Source organism: Zonotrichia leucophrys, chromosome 9 (assembly GCF_028769735.1).
Source record: "Zonotrichia leucophrys gambelii isolate GWCS_2022_RI chromosome 9, RI_Zleu_2.0, whole genome shotgun sequence".
Classification (NCBI taxonomy): Eukaryota; Metazoa; Chordata; class Aves; order Passeriformes; family Passerellidae; genus Zonotrichia; species Zonotrichia leucophrys.
Window position 1 is genome coordinate 21,878,568 of NC_088179.1, and position 20,977 is coordinate 21,899,544.

Below are 20,977 nucleotides of genomic sequence, written 5' to 3' on the forward strand. Positions count from 1 at the left end.
GCTGCTTTGGAATGTGTTTGGAGATTGTTTACCCACAGGTGATTGTTTTATTCGCTTCTGTTGTGAGTTTTCACTCTTTGGCCAATCAGTGCCAAGCTGCATTGGAAAGAGTCACAAGTTTTCATTATTATCTTGTAAGCCTTCTGTAAGTAACCTTTCTGTATTCTTTAGTATAGTTTAGTATGGCATTCTTTAATATAATATAGCATCATAAAATAATAAATTAGCCTTCTGAGAACATGGAGTCAGATTCATCACTCCTCCCTTAGTTGGGTCACCCCACAAATACAATAGTTACCAAGACATAAACTGTGCTAAATTAAGGAAGAAGAGGCTGAGAAACAGAATACCAAGACTGCAAGAACGAGATAAAACAGAGGGCTGTGAACCACCTGGACTGTAACCAATACTCTGAGAAGTGCATGCAGAACACATGGACAAGATAGTAGCACCAATCAAGAAGTGTGTAATTAGCATGTGCAGTAGTTTGTAGAATGTATAAATAGGGTATAATCTAAACAATAAATGGCTTCTGCTTAATCATATTGGTTAGTCCTACAGGAGTCCTGCTTCCTGCATCCTGCTGCCTGGGGAGCAGCTTCCACTGGCCACCAGCCAGGATCCTCCCTGCCTGAGCTCCTGCTCAGGAGGATATTTAGCAGATTGCATGGCCAGAAAATATCAGTGAAGATATTAAAAATATTAGAAGCATTTAATGCTGGCTGCTAGTGAGTGTGCACAGGAAAGTTTGCAAAGAATGAGTCACAGCCTGGACTGCAAATCCAGACAGGTCCATGGAGAGGGTGATGCTGTTTGCTCTGACACAACTTTGCACACAGGGACAGAGGTTTGAGCAGTGCAAACTGTGCCCATGAACTGCCAGCAGGCAGGGAACAGAGGCAGGAGGAGATAAAATGATTTCAACAAGAGCATGGTCGGAGAGAGACCTGCCTGTGGGTCTGAGATAGGGTGAGAGTGCACAAATCCTGAGTGGCCTGCAGGATACTGGAAATTTAAGATAAAAAAATAGAAAACTGGCAGAAATGGCTGATGGTTCAAATGAAGGATGTGCAGAAGGAGCTGCCCTTACCAACATCACAGCGCTCCCCGGTCCAGCCAGCGTGGCAGAGGCACTTCCCTGAGGGCAGGTCACACACCCCATGGTGGCAGCTGCAGTTCTGCTCACAGCCCTCTCCAAACTGCCCGTTCCCACACTCTGAAATGGGATGGGGAGGATGATGAGGGTGAGGCTGCAGCAACCTCAGCAGGAACTCCCTCATGCCTCTGCAATATGATGAACCACCTAAACTGGGCTTAAAAACCTTCAGTGAAGGAAACTTTGAAGCCTCCTTTAGGAAAATTCTCTAGAAATACACCACTTTCCTCTTTAAGCATTTCTTTCCTTCTTTCTCCTTAAATGGAGCTCATTACCTGTCTTCCCTGTTCCCAAGGGACAAAGAATAGATAACTTCTCTCCTCTGCCAGCAAACTGCCAGCACCATGGATATGTTCAAGTTCCAATATCATGTCTCATTTCTGACTAAACAACCCCATTTTTTTTTTTAACTTCTCCCCACCTGCTGTTTTCCATCCTTTTTCCTCTCGGTCATCTCAAACCAGACCCCGGCACAACTGAACTTCTTTCCAGAGTGAGTGAACCGAGGTGCTGGAGGGCTGGAGGGGGTGGTGGCACTCACCCAGCTCGCAGGCTGTCCCTGTCCAGCCCTGGGGACACTGGCACTGGCCGCTCCCAGGGTCACAGGTGGCCTGGCCGTGGCACAGGCAGCGCTGCAGGCAGTTTGCTCCGTACCACCCTGGGGGACAGGCTGCAAGGGGAGACAGGGAAAACCTTCCATCAGGAAGTGCAGGAGAAGGACACAGGTTCAACACCACCCCTCCCACCTTCTGGAAGGTGCTGTGGGAGGTACAACCAAGCAGAAATGGGAAGACAACCAGTAAGGAATTGCTCTGATCATTGTAATGCTGGTCTCGGAACAAAGTAGGTGATGAAGTGAACTAGTGATTCAGCAAATAACCTTGAGACTTTCTGTTTGTACCTACAAAACCCATTTTTTTGTCCCTTCCAGCTTTCTCAACACTGGGCAGTGCAGCTCCTGATTTCCCTGTCCTCAGAATTTCTTTGTACAGTCCTCCTACAATCACAGCTCCTTCTCTAACTGATCCTGCTGTCCACAGCTGGCTGATGACATTTCATCATTTACCTAATTTTAATTAGAGAAGTCTATGAATTCCTATCACAACCAGTTTCTATGGATAGAACATAATTTTCTGGAAAAACACCAAAAAACAGCTCTGCCATATGCTAGAGTGACACCTCTTTAAGACAGAAACAGGGACAAGATCTGCCTTTGGAAAAGCACAGGCACCAGTGGATGGCTCCTCAAGTCTCACATAATTATTCTACCTCCTCACTTCAAAGAGAAAAGAAATCTCCATACGTGTATTTGAAGAGAAAAGGTGTATTTGAAACAGCTTTTGTAACTTTCATTTTGGTTTTGTATTTGTGGCCTTCGGACAAAACAAAAATTTAGGTACATGTCATCAAGCACAGCTTTGTGTCTTCCCAATTTTTAAATCCTTCGTGGAAGGATTTAAAAATTCACATCAAGTTTTTAAAGGGGAATGTGCTAAATTTAAATATCACTCTACCCTGCCAGCTCTCATCCCCTTTCCCTAGCAGTCCTCTTGGGATGCTGAAGGGCAGAGGCTGAGAGGAGGTGCTGACTCCAAATCCCTGCTCACCCAGGAGCACCCACAGCAGCATTCCCAGCTCCATGGTACTGCTGCCAGCCCAGGGACCTCGTGGGGAAGGCACAGAACAAGGAGTTCCTGCAATGGGGATGGACAGATTTTCCTACTGCCTGGATGCATGGATTAGGATGTGCAGTGCAAGCCACAGTGCAGCCTTTCTTTGCCAGCCTCTTCTTAAGGCTCTGTGGAGCTGGGCTTGTGCTTAAGCCTCATGTATGGCTCTGATTGCCAAGGCTGGAAGGCTCAATGCCTTTCACATGTTCTGGATTTAGGCTCTGTCTGGAACAGCACAAGGTAATGCCGAGGATCAGTCTGGTGCATGAGACAGCAAAGCAGCCCAGAGAAAAGAAACAGAGCTTCATTTCAGCATCATAATTGGGAGTTTTATGGACCTTTCCTCCCTTCATCAGCCTTCCAAATCAGCTCTCTTTCCATTTTATGGCTGTTTCACCCCTCTGCCCTGTGCACTCTGGGATCCTACAACACAGTGCCACGGATTAATTTAATGGACCAATTCACGTCACCGCAGATCCAAACCCAACCACAACACAGGGCAACGAGCTGAGAGCTAAAATACCAGTGGGCTTTCCCCAAACACAGGTTTTATTTTTTCCCCCCTAAAATCCAGAGGCAGGGGTTTGAATTTCCAACTGTACCTTCTTGGCAGGTGGCTCCTTTCCAGCCCGGGCCACAGAGGCACGTCCCGGTTTCGTGGTGACAGAGAGCTCCATTGTGACACTGACAAGTGCTCCTGCAGCCTGGCCCATAGCTGTTCCCCTGACAGGCTGCAATGACAGAATTCCATAAAACCCCGTCAGGAAGTGTCCAAGGAAGCACAGAGCACAACCCAGTGCCAGGGAAATCAGGTTGGAGCTGTGCTCCAGTGACACTTTTCACTTCATAAGGTGCCTAAGTCCATATAAAATCATAGAATATTAAGGTTGGGAAAGATCTTCGAGATCATCAGTCCAACCTTTGGCCAAATACCATTATGATCCTTAAACCAAATGACAAAGTTCTGTGTCTACATGCTTTTTGAACACCTCAAGGAATGGTGACTTCACTGTTCCTGGAAATACATATTTATATTTAAATCCCCATATATTAACCATGTCTGACTCTAGAAACAATAATAGAATAATTTAGGTTTGAAAAGACCTTTAAGATCACCAAGTTCTACTGTTAACTCAGCACTGCTAAGTCCACAATAGCAGCCAACACATAAACTGCAAAAGGCATTTAAAAAAATGTTCTGCAAATTAAGGTCACATAAACTGAAACTGCTCTGCAACACGCTGCAGTTTAGAGATAATGCGTCTTATGGAAGTCTAACCTAATAATGTGGGTTAAAAATATGAATCAGAACTCATTCTGGAGAGGTTTCTATGGAGGGGCTGGATCACTGGGGGTGATGGATCAGCTGTCATCCCCTGCTCTGCAGAACGTCTTTGTGCTAAACTAATGGTCCAGCAGAACTGCCAGCCTGACAGAGCCCGTATTTATTTGCATCCTGGTCAGAGAACTGACAACTTCATTGTTTTCAGTGTTCATTTTTCACAGCTGGGTGCCTGTGCTCAGCCAGACTCTCATTCTTTGGTCAGAGAGGGGTGATATTTTCAATGAGTTTGGTTAAGCAGCTGGCTCCCAGGTGAAAACTTAACGCAGTCATCTGGTAAGCAAACGCTCTGTTTTCAGTGCTGCTGCCTGTGAAAAATGGCAGTGATAAAATTCCCGCAGTCTCCACTGCACTGGAGATTTGGATAGCTTTGGATGGTGGAGAACAGACAGTTCTGCTACCCTGTTTCCTTCAGATATCACCCAAAATAATACAAAGGGGGTTGATGGAGCTGGATCGCCTCCTTGCACAGTTTCTGTTCTGCATTGCAGGGGCTCCTGTCAGAGCCTCTCATCCCTGCAGCACCTCTGGCATGCACTGGAGAGGCAAACAGCCTGGATCCCTGATCCAGGAGAGTGTCCTGCACTCGCTGAATGTGACATCTTCCAGGTTTTACAGCCAAACAGTGAATTTTCACCCAAACTTCTCTGCCTTTCAGGGTGTCAGTGAACACAATGCAGTGCTGTGGGAGAGCAAGTCCCTGGTGACAGAAGGGAGCTGTGAAACCACCTTGATCTTGGAGGTGAGCTTGGTTGACAGTCTCTGACCCATTCTCAGCCCTTTTCTCCTCATTTGAGAAAGGCTTCCAGCTTCCCAGCCTGGTTCTCAGACACCATTTCTCCCTGGACTTCTTTTCTACACTGCTCATTCTTGTCATCACTTGGACCCCATCCATGCTGAAACCACAAGAAAGAGCAGGAGCTCAATCCCATCACAGCTAAAAGTTTGTTCTGCAAATGAAGCTTCGTTGCCAAGTGAAAAGTTCAGCACATCTACAGAGCTCTGGCTCGGGTTTTGGGAGCAGAACTAAATATTTCCACAATACAGACCAGAACTATAGCACAACCAAGCCAAAGGAAAAACCAGCTCATCACCAGATCCCTTGACTGGTTACCAGTGGTTTGTGGGAGGTTTTTTGGAGTATGTGTGCAAAGCTCTTGTTACACTTACCAAAAAGACAATAGGGTGTTTCTGTGAAAATTCTGGTAAGAACGCAGAAATTTGTGGAGAAGAAAATTTTAACTATTCTACTGGGTAGACACAAATGCTGTTTAGCTTCCTGGTGGGACAATCCTGATTTTCAAAGTACTTTTCTGAAGATTTAGGGAAAAAGTGATATACTGAAGCTATTTCATGGAGTTCCACAACTGAATGTACAAATATCCCTGGGCCTCTTCTTTCTTCATGATGAGAGAAAAGACATAACTTAATCCAAAGGTTTAAATTAGTAGACTTCCTCCTGGTTCAAAATTTTCCTCTTAGTGTCTTTCCTCTGCAAGAGGAGGATTTATTTTTTTGCAGTTTTTAAAATCCTTCTTCCATGCAGAGTGAGAAACACATGAAACTGGAGACTTTTCTTCCAGTCTGGAAGTCAACAGCCATCAAAACTGCCCAGGAGAAAAGGAAAATGATGGGCTCTAATGTTCTATAGGGTGTCCAATAGCTTGGATTTCAAGTGACTTTAATGGATTATTCTCCACAAAATGAAGCTTTAGCTTTAAAAGAACAGGGAATCTGCAAATTCAAGTGCTCAAACACCACGAAATGTCAAACCCCTGTTATCAGTGCCTCTGGCTGAGCACATTTTTCTGTAGTTATTTGTTTTTCAAACCAGTGTGGTCTCTTTTTTACCACAAGGAGCCACTTCAGTCAAGATTCTGCTGAGCTCCAACAGCTCCAGAAAGAGGCATGTTTAGTACTGACAGAATTAAGGCAAAATTCAGATGTTGAATTGTGTACATCTGCTACAGACCATATGCAGCATGAGAGTTTTGGAGGGTTTGGTTGGCTTTTTTCAAGTTTGCAAACTTTGTATGAATTTGCAGTGAATCAGAATGGTTTGGGTTGGAAGGGGCTCTAAAGATCATCAATTTCCAAGCCCTCTATCAAGAAAAAGAATACCCTGAAATGATCAGGTTGTTCCTTCCATCTAACCTGGCCTTGAACACTTCCTGGGATGGGGTATTCAGAAAGGAAGGTTACATCACTATCACAAAGAAATGCCAAATGTCTGGTCAAAAACAAAAACCAAAATCAAACCAAACCAAACCAACAAAACAAAACCAAAACAAACAAAGCAAAAACAAACAAACAAACAAGAAAAAAAAAAGAGAGAGAGAATAGGCAACATACTTTTCCTAAGCCTCTTTCTTGGAAACCTAAAATACCTCAGGTGGACACTCCAAAAAATCCCCAAATAAAATCTCCAAGCACAAACTGAAGCTGAGGCAGAGCTTGCTTGGCAGATTTCAGCCCAGATTAACATAATTCATTTTCAAACAACTGAAACCCAGGGTCTGGTAATGGAAAGCATTAGGCAGCTTCAACAAAAGGCATCACTGTCCGTACTGCCTGTAATTAGATAGCAGAGTATAAAACTCACTGCATGGCTGGCTTAGGATCAATTCAAATCCCATGATGCCAAAATTATTCCTCAATATCCTCCAGCACATTGCCTGCAATCTGATTACTTCCACACGAGTGCTGTCCTTCCAGCTGCTGGAGCTGGTGGGTCCCAGGAACAGGCAAGGTGAATATTAAACACCCTGGGAGGATGGGGAGGGCTGAGCTGCCTTGCTCTGAGCAGCTCTGGAGCAGCATGGATGTAAAATCAAAGTGAAGATCCCTCACTTGGCCAAGAGGAAAGGAGGAGACAGCCTGAACTGTGAGCTGACCTCTCACTCATGGAGGCCTTGGGGGCTTTGGCCGTAGGAGGAATAAATCAGCCCAGCACAAAGCTCTAATGGCTCTGGCACAAGACAATAAATAGGGTTCCTTCCCTAATGTGAGCAGAGCAGGGCACCAGAGGCCATGGAGAAGGAGCTGCAACTCTTAATTGAATTGAATGAAATACACAGCAAAGCTTCCCATCCCTAATGCTAAGGATCGGGGAAGGGGCAAGGTGACACATTGCCCATGCTGTGGCAGGAAAAACAGGCTGTGACCAAGGAGCAAATATTGCACCTGTTCAGCAGCACCTCTTCTGACCTGTGGGATGGGAAAGTGGCTCTGGGCTGCTTCTGTTCTGTGCTCACTCCACTAATCCACACTCAAAGGCTGTGCTGCCACCAGCATCTTCAGGTGGCGGCAGGTGGAGAGCCAAGTGCTCCTCTGGGAGGGCATGAGGAGGCAAAAACCTGCAGTGGTGGGATGTAAGGAAAAGTGTCTAAAATGGGGAAGATTCAGCAGAACTGACCCACCTGTAAACAACAGAGCAGAGGATTTTGCAGGAGAAGATAGGCTGTGTTGAGTGGTGAGGGGAAATATTATGAAGAGCAAGCACTGCCCTCAAACAGGGCTGATGATAAAATAGTGTATGGCTGAAGAACAGCATTGCCTCAATACAAGCAACATTTCTCTCTATTTTCTAAAGTAAACCACTTTTCTATTGCAGAAAGCCATGACCTATGGATTAAAGAAGTGTTCCCTCCCAGAGCTGGCACGCTGTGCAGCTGCCCTGGAGCCCAGCTCTGCACCCCAGTCCTGCAGACAGCACTCATATTTTCAAAAGGAAGCTTAGACCATGACATCATCCTAAAGGAAAACAAGGAAGCTGAGAAGCTAAAACCTGAAAATCTTAAAAAAGCCCACTTATTTGTTAAACTTTGCAAATAGGCTCAGTGATCTCCACATGTAATACCATGCAGCTAAAGAAAATTACCTAATTTCCCATGAAATGCAATGAAAAATTTCTCAGAATAGCCAATTTGATACATGTATACATACAAGCACTTTGTTAGCTTAAAATCTGTGGGATAATCCACACTTTTGAACACATAGGAAGCTGAAATTTATTTTAAAACAAATAACTTCCCTAGTAATTATTAAAAACCTATTTTGTCACACTCAAATAACAAAATAGTCCCAGGTCTGATTTTTCCACTTTGCACATTTTGTAATCTGACACTTTATAATTGATAATTAGATGAGATACACCAGAAACAGACACACAACATTTAATCTCTTAATGTCACACAAAAATAAAGCAGGGAGCTGTCATATGGCAGGAGACAGCTCTGCTATTTAAAACCTGATGCTTATCATGTTTGATGAGTTAAAAAACAAACTATTAGAAAGAGCTGGTGATTTAACACAGCCACCAAAAATTGTTCCTTTTTTGGGCATATTTGGGAAGGGAGGTGAGCTGTCTGGAAGAGTGTCCTGCAGGGCACTGTCCCATTCCCAGAGGAGGTTTGGGGTGATTCTGCTCTGTACTCACGCTGCTCGCAGCTCTCCCCCAGCCAGCCTGGCAGGCAGTGGCACGAGCCCAGCACGTGGTCACAGCCAGCAGCATTCTTGCACTTGCACACCTGGTGGCAGTCAATCCCAAAGAATCCGTCTGGACAAGCTGGAAATGCAAAACATTCCTTTTTAGCACAGTTTTTCTGCACAAATTCCACCTCGTCTTTTCACGGATGCTTAAGAAGCGAAGTGGCACCAAGGGTTAAGCCTGCCCAGTTCTGCTACAGTGCATCTTGGAAAAATGTGACCCCTTTACACAAGCAACAGATTCCTGCACAGGGAAACAGGGCTGAGAATATTGAAAAGCCATAAAACAAATGAGAGAACGGAGCTGGGTTCACACCAGCTGTTCCTTGTGCCTCTGTAATGGACAGAGGAAATAATTCAACATAACACCGGACTCCAGGGCCATCCCTGCTGACCTCCCTCCCTTTGGAAATCTAAAACTTCTGCTCCCATTTACTGTCCTGACACTTTTCTAAAGATTCTTTAACAGTGAACCTAAGCTACAGTGGTGCAGTTCAGTGCTGGAATGAAAAACTGGCAAAGTGAATGAGCAGAGAAAACCAAGACAAATTAAATGTAGCAAAACAACCCTAGGGAGCTGAAGGAGCTCTGCACCTTCATCTGGAACTGAACCTGGACTAAGGAAGAGCAGCCCCATGGATTCAATTTTTATCTGTACCAGTGCTGACAGCAGTAAACATAAGGATCAGAGCTTGTCAGTGGGCCACATCATACCCCAAATGCTGCATTACAAGAACAATAAGGCTGCTATGCAGAGTTTAAAAATATATTCTCCATTTAGCCTTAATTTAACTTCTCTGTGTGTGTTTAGATTATATAAGTGCATATATTATGTCACACAGTACAGTATCTTATGTTACACTAAGTAATAACATCTATAGATACACAACTGCACATCATTCTTTCCACAGAATCCCTGAATCAACCTCAGGAGTGATGGTGCTCACAAAATAAGCAGTAATTCAGTAAAATAAGCAGTAAATTCAGTAAATAAACAGTAAATTCAGTAAAATAAGCAGTAAATTCAGTAAATAAGCAGTAGTTCAGTAAAACTTGTCTCTTTGTCCTCCTGGTTCAATATAAACTCTTATTTAAAATCCAGTTCTCACACTTTTACCATGAAAGCAGAATGACTGGATTCCCAGGAGAATCTTACAATGATTACCACCATCTACACTGACCAACAGCCCTCCACACTAATTCACAGCCCTCTACCAGGTCAGAGTAACACTGGTGTCATCCAAGAATGGTTTAGGTTGAAAGGGATCTTAAAGATCATCTGTCATCAACATCCCTGCCATGGGCAGGGACACCTTCCACTGCTGCTCCAGCCCCATCCAACCTGGCCTTGCACATTCCCAGTGAGTTCTCCCTGTACATCTTCCACTGTTGGACTCTTCTGTCCCTTTTTTTGCCACTCACATACAGAAGCTGGCTGGTGGCACTGCTAGCAGCATCCACCAAAAATGATTCATTTTCCTCTGGTAATGCGAGACCTTGTGAAGGAACAGACATTATTTCATCAGTGTTCTGCTTGTATCACTTGCGGCTTTCAAGAAAATTCAAAGGAAGCCTTTCCTAGATTGCTCTCACAGACTGAAATAATTTCTTTGTAGATTATTTTGTTTTCAGCCTTATTTGCAATCGTTACCCGCTCTGCAACTGAAACAGTTTTGCTGCTTTTGAAACTCCTTTGAACGAGTCACAAGATTCACAAGGTTCATTTTCACAAAGCACTGAGCAGAGCTGAAAGATGGAGCAGGCATGTAGCACCTTCAGAAATGTCTAATTTTCTTTCACAGAGTGTCTTGATAGCTTTATTCTTCCCCATCATTATCACATGTGACCACAGCACAACTGCAGAGGCAGCAGCACCACGGAGTGGTACCAGATGAAGAGCAGCTGATCAAAGGTGACTCAGGGCAGAGCAGAACTGAGGCGCTGATGGACAGACAAAAGTACTTTGAAGAGTGTGAGGTCTTTTGTCAGCATCCTGTGGCTCAGAGCACAGAAGTTCAGTCAGCTCCTGAATAATTCACAGCAAGGTCTCATGAAACAGCAGCCCTGGAGCAAAAGTGTCTCCTGCTATGAGTGAGCTTGGAAACTGTCCTGTGCTGCTGGGTGGTGATGATGATGATGGTGTGGGTTTGGCTGTTATCTGTATTACTGACAGATTATATAGATAGATTGAGACTCACCAAGGACTAAGATTACATTAACAATTCTAATAAATATTAATAAGAGGTGATGGAAATTTGCGGTAAATAAGCTTGGAAATGGTCACTAAAGTGGTGTTTTGCAACAGAGTAGCTAAACCTATGAATTCATACTGAGGGCAGCAAATTAATGAAAAGGAACAGCAGCTTCCCACAAAAATGGGAAGAAACTTTCCCAAATGAAAATCAAAAATCCAAAGGCAAATTCTGGGATTTCTGCAGTCAGCTTGAATCCAGATCCCGTACTGCCACAATGCAAAATTCCAAAAGCAACGACTGCAGGTTCAAACACCCTTGCTGTGCAGGGCTGATATTAATTATTAATATCAACCAAAATCCCATTTTGTAAGGGACTGTCTTCTCCCAGGACTTTGAACTTAGATGGGTGCAAAAGCCTGAGTTTCAACATTTCTGTGATGACGGAGCAGTCCTTCCCAGCCCCGGGCTGAGGCACCAGCAGGATGTGTGAAGTCCAAGGCAGCCAGGGCTCGATGTGAATTTCTGCCTGCAAGGCACAGAGCCTGGCCAACGTGGGTGGATTGCCAAGAGGACGGCAAAAAGCACATCCCTGCCAGAAGGAAACCCTGCCAGTCTCCCAGTCACTCCAAACAGAAGCGCTGCAGCTCCTCCCAGAGAAGGTGCCAAGAAGGTTCTACCAAGGGCAAACCACCCACATGTTCTCCTCCCTCGGCGCCTTTTGGAAGCTGCCAAACTGTTCTGGTTGAAACTTCCTAAGTTAAGAGGTAACCCGGGTCAGCTGAGAGCAAACACTCTGCCTTCCTGAGGAAAAACACGTGGAAAACAGTGTTTTACAGAGCCCTAAATTTCACTCTCCCCTCCACAATCTTCTTTCAGGAATTAAAAAAACAGACAAAAATGTCCAACATTACTGATTTGGAAGCTGAGATTTGTTCTTTTTTTTCCCACCAATAGAATCCCCCAGTTTTCTCCATATTGCTCACACCTATTCTGGCAAAGACTGTTTAGCCTCTTTGTTCCCATTATAATTCCTGTTGGAATGAAGAGATTTACACAACAACACAGATAACTGCCTTGTTTTTTTCCAATAAAAATACAATAACTTAAAAAAACCCAGTAGATTTGGGAAAACAGATTTCAGCTAAACTGTATTAAAAAGGGACATAGTGGAGATACCATAAATTATGAGGTGCAATTTGCAGCAGAACCTTGGAAAGAATTTTTTTTTTATCATAGTCCCTGGTAAGAAAGAGAGGGAAACAACAATAAGGAATTAACTCCAGTTAAAATTAACTCCAACCTGTGGGTGCCTTGCCACACTCCTGGTCAGGCTGTGGAGCATCTTCCTTCCCATGAGAGGGCAGCAGCTGCCTGCAAGAGCTGTCACTTCCCTCCATCCTCGCTGCTGAAACTGGCTGATAAAGCTGCTTTCCATGCCAAATAGTTGTGACTTTGGTTCAAATACCATAATTTGCAGAATCTTCAATCACCTACACTTAACCTTCACAGCACCTGAATGGCCCTGTGCTGTTTCTCTTTTATTTTTTTATGCAAAAAATCTGCAAAACGATGCAGCATGACAGCAACCTCCTGTGATAATGCCATGGACTGACTCACCATAATGTAGAATCCAGTCCAACCTTTCCAACACTTTACCAAATGGCTAGGTGATAGAAGAGTAGATAGAATAGAATTGGATTTATTTAAGTTAGAAGTGAATCTGTTCCTGAAGAGTTCCACAGGGATGATGCACACATCCATGTTTTTCTCGAAAGCACTTCAGGGAGGCACTGGAAACAAGCAGGCATAAGGCTGAACAAGCTTCTCCCTGCTCAGTGCCCAAATAGTGGGACTCTGCTTGAAAAGAGTCTTCACAAAGATGTGATACATCAGAAGCCTTCAGCATATATCTAATTTTAACCATGTGAAAACACGTGCCCAGCATTTGGCACCCAGCACGATGCTCTGCTGAGTTAGGAGGGGAGCTCACATTTCAATATCAGCTTCCAATAAAGTTCAGCGGTTCATTTAGATCCAATGCTGTCAATTGTAAAACCTGCTCTCTGAACAAAAACCAAGACAAATTCTCCATGAATCCTAAAGAGACCAGCAGTACCTTTTTCACAGAAGGTTCCTGTCCAGCCCGCCGCGCAGGTGCAGGCTCCGCTGACGTGGTCGCAGGCAGCTCCGTTCTGGCACTGACAGCTGGACTCACAGCCCGGGCCAAAGCTCCCCTCGGGGCACCCTGCAGCACAGGAACCACAACCAGAGCATGGGTTAATGCCAGAGCAGATCAGGGATCAATGGGGAATTTTTACATGCATGGGAAATCTGACTATTTCCAAAATAATCAAGGCGTAAAGGTAATGGATTAAAAGTAAGATCTGAGTGTCCCCCCTGAGGTTCAGGTAAGTTGGGCTACATTCAAGATCTATTTTAGAAAAATTCCAGAGTGCTGAGAGACTAAATTCTGCACAGAAAATGAACACCTTCTATTGCAAAGCCTGAAACTTCACACGACACTTTGCCCACTGGTCTGGAGTTGCTTATGTGCACATCTCTGGGACTTCATCAGCTGGGAGAGGAGAAGCTCCTCTGCTTTCCTGCAAATCCTCTTTCCCCAGAAAGCTAGAGAAAATATGAAATGTGTTGGTTGCCTTCACAAAGCTCCAAATTGAATGCTGCACACTTTACTTTCATGCTCTGCTTTGAAAGATTCAAGTGAAAACATTACATCTGGGGGACAGATTAACAATTACATTTCCACAGCAGTTAATGTGAGGAGTTTTAAAAGATTTGCATGGTACTAACTATCAGCCGAAAGAAAACATTTGAGAATGAAAATAATTTCTTCCAGGATTATAGGAAAATCAATTAAGACCAGGGCCAGTTGCCTAATTCACATTGGATATTTTGGACAGGCTGAAACACAGAGATAGACTTGGCTAAATACAATATTACAGGGCCTCTACTCATGTTTGAAGGTCTTGTGAACATCCCTCTAAACGAGTTATGGAGATTACTGCCAGATCTCTTCTAGAAGTCTATGATTTTAGCATTTACAGCTACAAAGTGATTTTCAGGCAATCTGGAAGGAATCAGAGAGAACAGAAAACAAGAATCCTCAAAACCAGCTCCATGTCTGGAATAGGGGGGTGGGTTTGGTGTTGTTTGTTTGGTGCCATGGGTGGGCAGTGATTGGAGCTGGCAGGAATTCAGCTGCTCCTGCAGCTCAGTGACTCTGCCAACTGTGTGTCTTACAGAGGAGCTGGGAGAAGAGAAAGGTACCTTAAGTATTTCTTGGCTTTCAAAGAGTCAAAAAATGGGACATTGTTTAAATGTAAGTTAGAATCAATTTTTTTGCACTTACAGGTGAAATCCCTTCCTCTTCCCAAAGATGCACATCACTGTTTAACAAATAAATACATAGAGGTGCACTTGTGCCTTAAAAGCCTGATCCTTCTCCATGTTTCCCTTTCAGCTGAAATTTCAGTCAGAGAATCTGTGCAAGGGAAATGGTGCTGCAGTGCAGCAAGAGGTGTGGGGCTCTCAGCAGAGCTCCCTTCAGGTGTTTAGCCCAGAGCTGAGGCTTTTCAAGGTGATGGCAAAGGGTCAGAGCACTTCACAAATGATTTCACAGTCCACAGCACAGAGAATCTGCCCCTGCTCCAGCAGGCACAGGCTGCTGTGATGCGTGTCAGGATCCAGCCACCCCGACAGAGAACTGAGCTCCTGCCAGGGGAAGGAGCCCAGCCTGCAGGGAGAAGAAAGGGATGCCTGGGGAGCAGAGGAAATATCCAGGGATAGTGAGGATTTCACCTCCAAAGCAGCATAAAACTATGGGAAGAACTATGGTTTTCATAATCTTGTGGGCACACATACACATATATATATATGTGCAATTTGAAACATATATATATACACACAAACACAAAGGGATAAAAAGCAGACTAAATACAACAGAAAGCCCACAGATAGAACTTTAAGGACTGCCTGATGTTTTGTCAGTGGCGATGGCTTCACTGATTCCCTTCGCAGCGAGGATTACAAGCAGCTATTTGGCCACTCTGTCTCTGCATAGATGCTATTTTGAGAGAGATCAAGAGTGAAAGAGAAGCAGAGCTGGCAGCTCCTTCTCTGGGAGCTGGTCCTCCCCACACACTGTCCTTCCATTCCCTCTGTGCCAACAGCAACAAGGGCTACATGATCAACTTTCCAGGCTTTCTTGTCTTAGGTCACGGTTCCAGATTAATTGTTTTGACATTTCTGTGTGACACCAGCAGTTAATCCTGCCCACGCTACTGAGGCTCTGGTAGCTACATCTGTGCTACTGTAAGATTGTTAAACTAGTAGATAAAATGTTTGTTTTATTTAACAACATCAATATAATCAATAATAATAGTAATAGCAGCTTAACTATGCAACTTACTGCCACAAGATGAAGTGGATTCCAAATGCTTGCATGAAATGAAAAAGAAAATAGGCACATTAATTGGAAAAAAAATTAAATCAAGCAGTATTAAATATAGAGATATTGCTTCTGTCTCATGGAGCTCCTGAATAAGAAATTGATGGTACCTGGGGAAACATATGAGAAATTGACTATGAGCCTGTTTTCATATGCTTGAAGTATCTGTGACTGACCTCAGTTAGAGGTGAATGTTAAGGTGAGGGTCACGGGCCTCTGATAACACCATTGCACATTTTTGTTTTTAATAAATACAGGACTCCAAAAAATCCTGGTTTTCCTTCTGTTATGTACATGTGAAGCATTTCTATGTGCCTGACCTGAAATAGAGATTTACGAAGGGTAAGTGCTGCCCTAAAACTGAATAAGTAAAACCAATACGGAAACTCTTAGGCCAGAACCCAAATACACATCAATCCTATCCCTCTCAAGAGATCCTAACACTAAAAATAGCTGCTGGGTCCAAAACAAGGCTGAAAATACCTTTTCTGGAAATCCAATTAGGCAAAGCATCTAACCCCGGTGAAACGCGAGAGCGCGGCACGGGGCACAGCGGGGGCGGAACAGCCTGGGAGCGTTCCTGCGGGGAACGAGCAGGAAAACACAACTTCCAGGGATGTGGGAGCAGGGGTTTGAGAGGCAGGCACTTACTGAGCTGGCAGTGCTGCCCGGTGAACCCTGGCTGGCAGGAGCAGGTGCCCGTGGCGGGGTCGCAGCCGCCGTCACCGCCGTCGCAGGCGCAGGAGTTGGCGCAGTCCCTGCCCCAGCGGCCGCTGCTGCAGGCTGCCAAGGGAAGCGGGGTCACATCCAGCACCACCCCAAAACCCTGCTGCACATCCATGTGAGAGAACACAGAATACACAAAATTCTACAGGACTGAACTCCCGGCTGCAGCACAGGTGCAAATTGTGGAAATGAAGACTGGTTTTGCTGGTCCCTTTCAGCTGGAAACAGGCAGATATTGTCTCATCCACATAAAACTAATCATTTGAAGTCATAAAACTAATAATTCATTATCTGGCCCAAGGGAAATTTAGGTTAGATGTTAGGAAAAGTTTTTACTGAAAGAATGTGTCCTGGTTTAGGACAAATTTGGGAGAGAACCTTCGGAGGGTTCCTCTAGAAAGCAGATTCAAGCGGCACATTCAAGTGGCTGAAGAGTGACAAAGATATTGCTCTTATCTTTATCCACAGTGATAAAGTTCTGGGACCATCTGCCCAGGGAGGTGGTGGAATTACCACCCCTGGGTGGGTTTAAAAAAAGAGTGGGTGTGGCACTCGGTGCCATGGTTTAGTTGAGGTGGTGTTAAGGCATGGGCTGGACTTGGTGATCTTAAAGATCCCTTCCAGCCTGGTGATGCTGTGAACCCACACCCATCAGTCACAAATTTATAATTTCATGGAAATAAAATCTCAGCTATTGACTCACTCACTGAAAATCTGCATAACCAGAATTAGCTAATGAGTTTAACCAGACAGATTTGGGAGCATCCTCCATGATTTCCCCAAAATACTGGGAAATGCAGCATGGACACAAAGGAATCTCACAATGTTTGTTAAAGCAACTTACTGCTTTCATCCTAAAATCGCACAGCACTGACACAATTACACCAATGTACCACAAAATGTCCTTTCTTTTGAGTAAAGGATGAAGATGAAAGTGCCAATTAGGGCAACAGAAACCTGGTTTTGGAGTTGGGAATCTGTTTAATGCCTGGTCTGCAATAGCTGGAAGAGCTGCTGTACCAAGATACCACTGCAAAACAATTTTTCTCAGATCTTATCCTGAATAGAAATAAAAGCTTTCCTTTGTCATGGTCTCACAATTCTCTAGACAGCTCAGGGAGTTGTGAAAAGCCATCCCAGTGGCTCTACACACTACCAACTGGCTTGATTTTTAAAATATGCATATGGGTGGAAACTTCAGATTTTCCCAGCATTTTCTTCAGTATAGAGCCTGAGAAGTCAGGTGCAAAACTTGCTGCTATCAACACTGCCAATTAAATGACTTCATGTGTTTAAGACCAAGTTTAGAGAGAGGCTTGTCTCTGTTGGTTTTTTGCAAGAGGCATCACAATGAATCAAGCAGAAGAGATGTGTCACAGGAAAAGAGAGGATGGCTTCACATTTATATGGTGCCATCCAAAAAGGGCAAATCTACTCTCTCACACAGCCACCAATATGGAGAGCGATGCTTAAGTCAACAGAAGGATGCTCTGCTCTTCCACAGAACAGAAATTTTCACAGCATTTATATTCCCAAGTTAAAAAGTGACCTTTAGACACACGACTGTACATGCCACTCACTTGTTGAATAAATCTCCCCTAAACAAAATGAGAAATGGAAAATTAATCTCAAAACTAATCTGCACTGAAAATGAAAAACAAAACTGTCTGTCAGTCAAAATGCTGACAGGACAGATGGTATTGGGCAAAGGGATCCATAGTGTTGAAATAAGAGCTTATATCAATACTTTGCGCTTCATCAGCCATCTATTTCAATGCTTTGAACCTGGATAATGAAGGATTATAACCACCCAGGCTGTGCAAACCCACAAACACACCGTTTCAGAAGCAGTAAGATTAGCAAAACTATATTAAAAAACTGTAATAAACTAAGAGCAAACAGAGCAGGTCCCCAGGAGGCGCCGTGTGCCCTGACTTACGGTGCTTGCAGTCGTGGCCAGTCCAGCCCGGGGGACAGGAGCACTCCCCGGTGACGTGGTGACACTGAGCACTGCTGCCACAGCTGCACAGCCACAGGCAGCCCTGCCCACAGTGCCCATCGGGGCAGGCTGCAAACAGAGACAGGCTGGGACTTCACCCAGATCACAAAGCCTGGCCACAGGCAGCCACAGCTCACCCCCCAAAAACGGCTTCAGCTGAATCCAGGAGTCAAAACAGCAACACTGAAATATCTGGGATCCCCACCCTGGGCGTCTGGGGCTGAGTCCTGGAATGTGGGAACAGCCTGGGTACTCCTGTGCATCAGGCTGTTTCCTCAGAGGAGAAAAACCTTCCTCAAAAGCCATTTTATGACTAACAAGAATTAAAAACGTGCCACCACCAAGGTTTGCACAAAGCAGAGCTGTTCTGAGAGCCTCTGTGCAGCTCAACAGCCACACTCAGGCAGCCTTTTAACACCCAGAGGCTGAAGAGCAGCACAGAACAGTTCCCTGAACTGCTCCCATGGTGTCTGCCTGCAGGGATAGCACTGACACTGCTCCCTCATCTTCAGTATTATTTAATCCTAAATGATCTACACCAAGGGGTGCTGCTGCAAACATAACTCAAGAATGATGGCACGTGGGCCAGCTGGTCACACCTCTTGCCAGACAGCCAGGATTACAGCACCAGTGGTGTGGCTGTTAAACACTGCATTTCCAAGTACAGCTTGCCATAAATTAGGTCTAATGATAACATCCATTTGGGATGCAGCTTAGCTGATCACGTGCATTTATCTGCAATCTGCCTCCCACAAATAATGTCAAATCCAACCTGGGGAATTCCTGGAGATGAAGGGCACTTAATCTCAGATCAGCGTGCTTTATCTCACACAAGAGTAAGAAGGCAGAAATCAGACCATAACCTGAATTTTCAATCTGACTTTCTTTTCCTGGGGAAGGCTGAGGCAAGGACTTACTGTCAGAGCAGGATGGCCCAGTGTAGCCAGGGGCACAGTCACAGGCTCCAGTTTCCCTGTTGCACTGTCCCCCGTTGGCACAGGGCTCGCAGGAGTTCTGGCAGTCTGGTCCCCATTGACCATCTGGGCAATCTGCAGAAAAAGCACATGAGGTGTAACCAGCTCCATTTGCTGTTTCAGGACAGCTGTAGATTTCTGCTGTTACCCTGAAGAATTTAAAAATAATAGTAAAACTGAGCAGGATTGTGACATTATATAGTTATACACCCCTGTCAGCCTAGTCATTAAACTGCAGCACACAAGAACACAGCTAAAGAGAGACCAAAGGCTCTCTCCCAATTTCCATCACAGTTTGTTTGTTTATTGGTTTGAGAAACAGCCAAATTCTACTTCCCATCACATCTTCCAAAGCCAGGCACTCCCTACCTTGCTCCAGTACCTCACACACCTTGCTCACACGTAGCACCAGTCTTCCCAGCTGGGCAAACACACTGCCCTGTCCTCGGGTCACAGGGGGCTCCTCCACAGCTGCACCTCTGCCTGCAGCCCATCCCGAAGCTGCCAGGCTGACAAGCTGCACAAAAAACCCCAAAGTCATGGTTAGGAACATTTTGAAGACGTGAGGAGGCACCACGGCCACCAATTTCCAACTGAGCTGTGCTGGTAGAAGTGATCAGTGTTAGCAGTACAGTCTGAGCAACTGGTGGTCTGAAATGAACTGCAGCAGAGCACTGCAAAGTCTGTGCCTGAAGCTTTCAAAGCAACTATTGTTACCTGGGCAAATGTTAGTTTGGGTAACTGGCCTCAGCCTTGTGCCTTGACCTTTGCAGGGAGAGAGACAGAAAGAGAGACAGCATTTGCCAGGCTCCAAATATCAGTCTGGTTTCAGTGGGGAACTGCCAGCTCAAATCAACAACAAATGTACCTGTTTATCTGCAGCTTCTATATCTGAACCTAAGTTTCCTGAATCAGCTTTCCCATCCCAAGTGTATCTCCCAGGGAAACATGTAGTGAGTACCTACACAAATGGCATTTTTCTCCATGAAACCCAGCTGGACACGGATGTTTGCAGGCTCCTGTCTCAGGATCACACAGAACATCAGGAGGACAGCTGCACCTCAGTTTGCAACCAGCCCCATAAAACCCTGGGGTGCACTCTGGAAATAGAAGCAGATACAGAACATGCATAAGAAAAAGGAAAAGTTAAGAGAAGTGGACAAAAATCAGAAAATAATTTGGCAGAAACTTGCAGAGAATATATTACAATGTACATTTTAGAGGTGTTGCTAACAAAGGGTAAATAGTTAATAAATGCTTACATTTCAAAGAGGTTACTGCTTAAATGTAACCTAGAAACAGAGTGGCAGAATGCTTAAAGATTTATTCAATTAGAATACTTGAGGATGTATTCAATTAAATACATGATGGAATTCTCTTCTTTGATGTCTAAGTTCTGCTGCTCTCTGCCTTGGTACACAGCCAGTGCTGGGCAAGGCATGCTCCCTGTCAGAATTCAGCCCATCAACAACAATGATAAAAATATTAAATATTGTCATTATTGCTCTCCACCAAACCCACCAGAATTACTGCCATAAATCCAACACAGTCCTGCCTGGCCAGAGAAAAATCTGAAGGGAGAATCTTTATTGTGTTACTCCACTGCTGTCTGGAAAGGGCTACTGAGACATGCAAACATGAATGCAGGATACAATTCTCTTTGAACTACCCCCAAAAACTACAAAGAGTAAGTTGAATTCAAAGAGCTGCAAATCTGAAGGAAAAGCAGCATTACTGAACCTGTTTACAAATCACCCCACTGCCATAAAACACAGATTTTGCCACTTATTTACTGACTGTGTCAAAAAAGCACAGAAATGAAAACTCACATGATTTTCATTACTTAAGGTTCTATTAGGATTTAGGTTCTGGATTTCTGTTGTCATTTGACCAGGTCAAACTCCTTCAGTTCCTGAGCTCTATTCCCCTCAGTGTCCCTGCAAGCCTAGCAGGATTCAA

The 20,977-nt window shown here is 44.5% G+C and overlaps 1 protein-coding gene across 1 annotated transcript in view; it reads right to left on the reverse strand.

Annotated features, from left to right (window-relative positions):
* Window positions 1-20,977, reverse strand: part of LOC135451497 (multiple epidermal growth factor-like domains protein 6) — a 192,084-nt gene that overhangs the window by 21,084 nt on the left and 150,023 nt on the right. The window contains exons 18-26 of the mRNA XM_064720764.1: window positions 19,984-20,118; window positions 19,410-19,535; window positions 18,962-19,093; window positions 17,985-18,113; window positions 12,968-13,096; window positions 8,607-8,735; window positions 3,429-3,557; window positions 1,698-1,826; window positions 1,091-1,216 (exon numbers count right to left, since the gene is read on the reverse strand). Coding sequence (XP_064576834.1) covers window positions 1,091-1,216; window positions 1,698-1,826; window positions 3,429-3,557; window positions 8,607-8,735; window positions 12,968-13,096; window positions 17,985-18,113; window positions 18,962-19,093; window positions 19,410-19,535; window positions 19,984-20,118 — 1,164 coding nt within the window. The remainder of the gene's footprint in view (window positions 1-1,090; window positions 1,217-1,697; window positions 1,827-3,428; window positions 3,558-8,606; window positions 8,736-12,967; window positions 13,097-17,984; window positions 18,114-18,961; window positions 19,094-19,409; window positions 19,536-19,983; window positions 20,119-20,977) is intronic.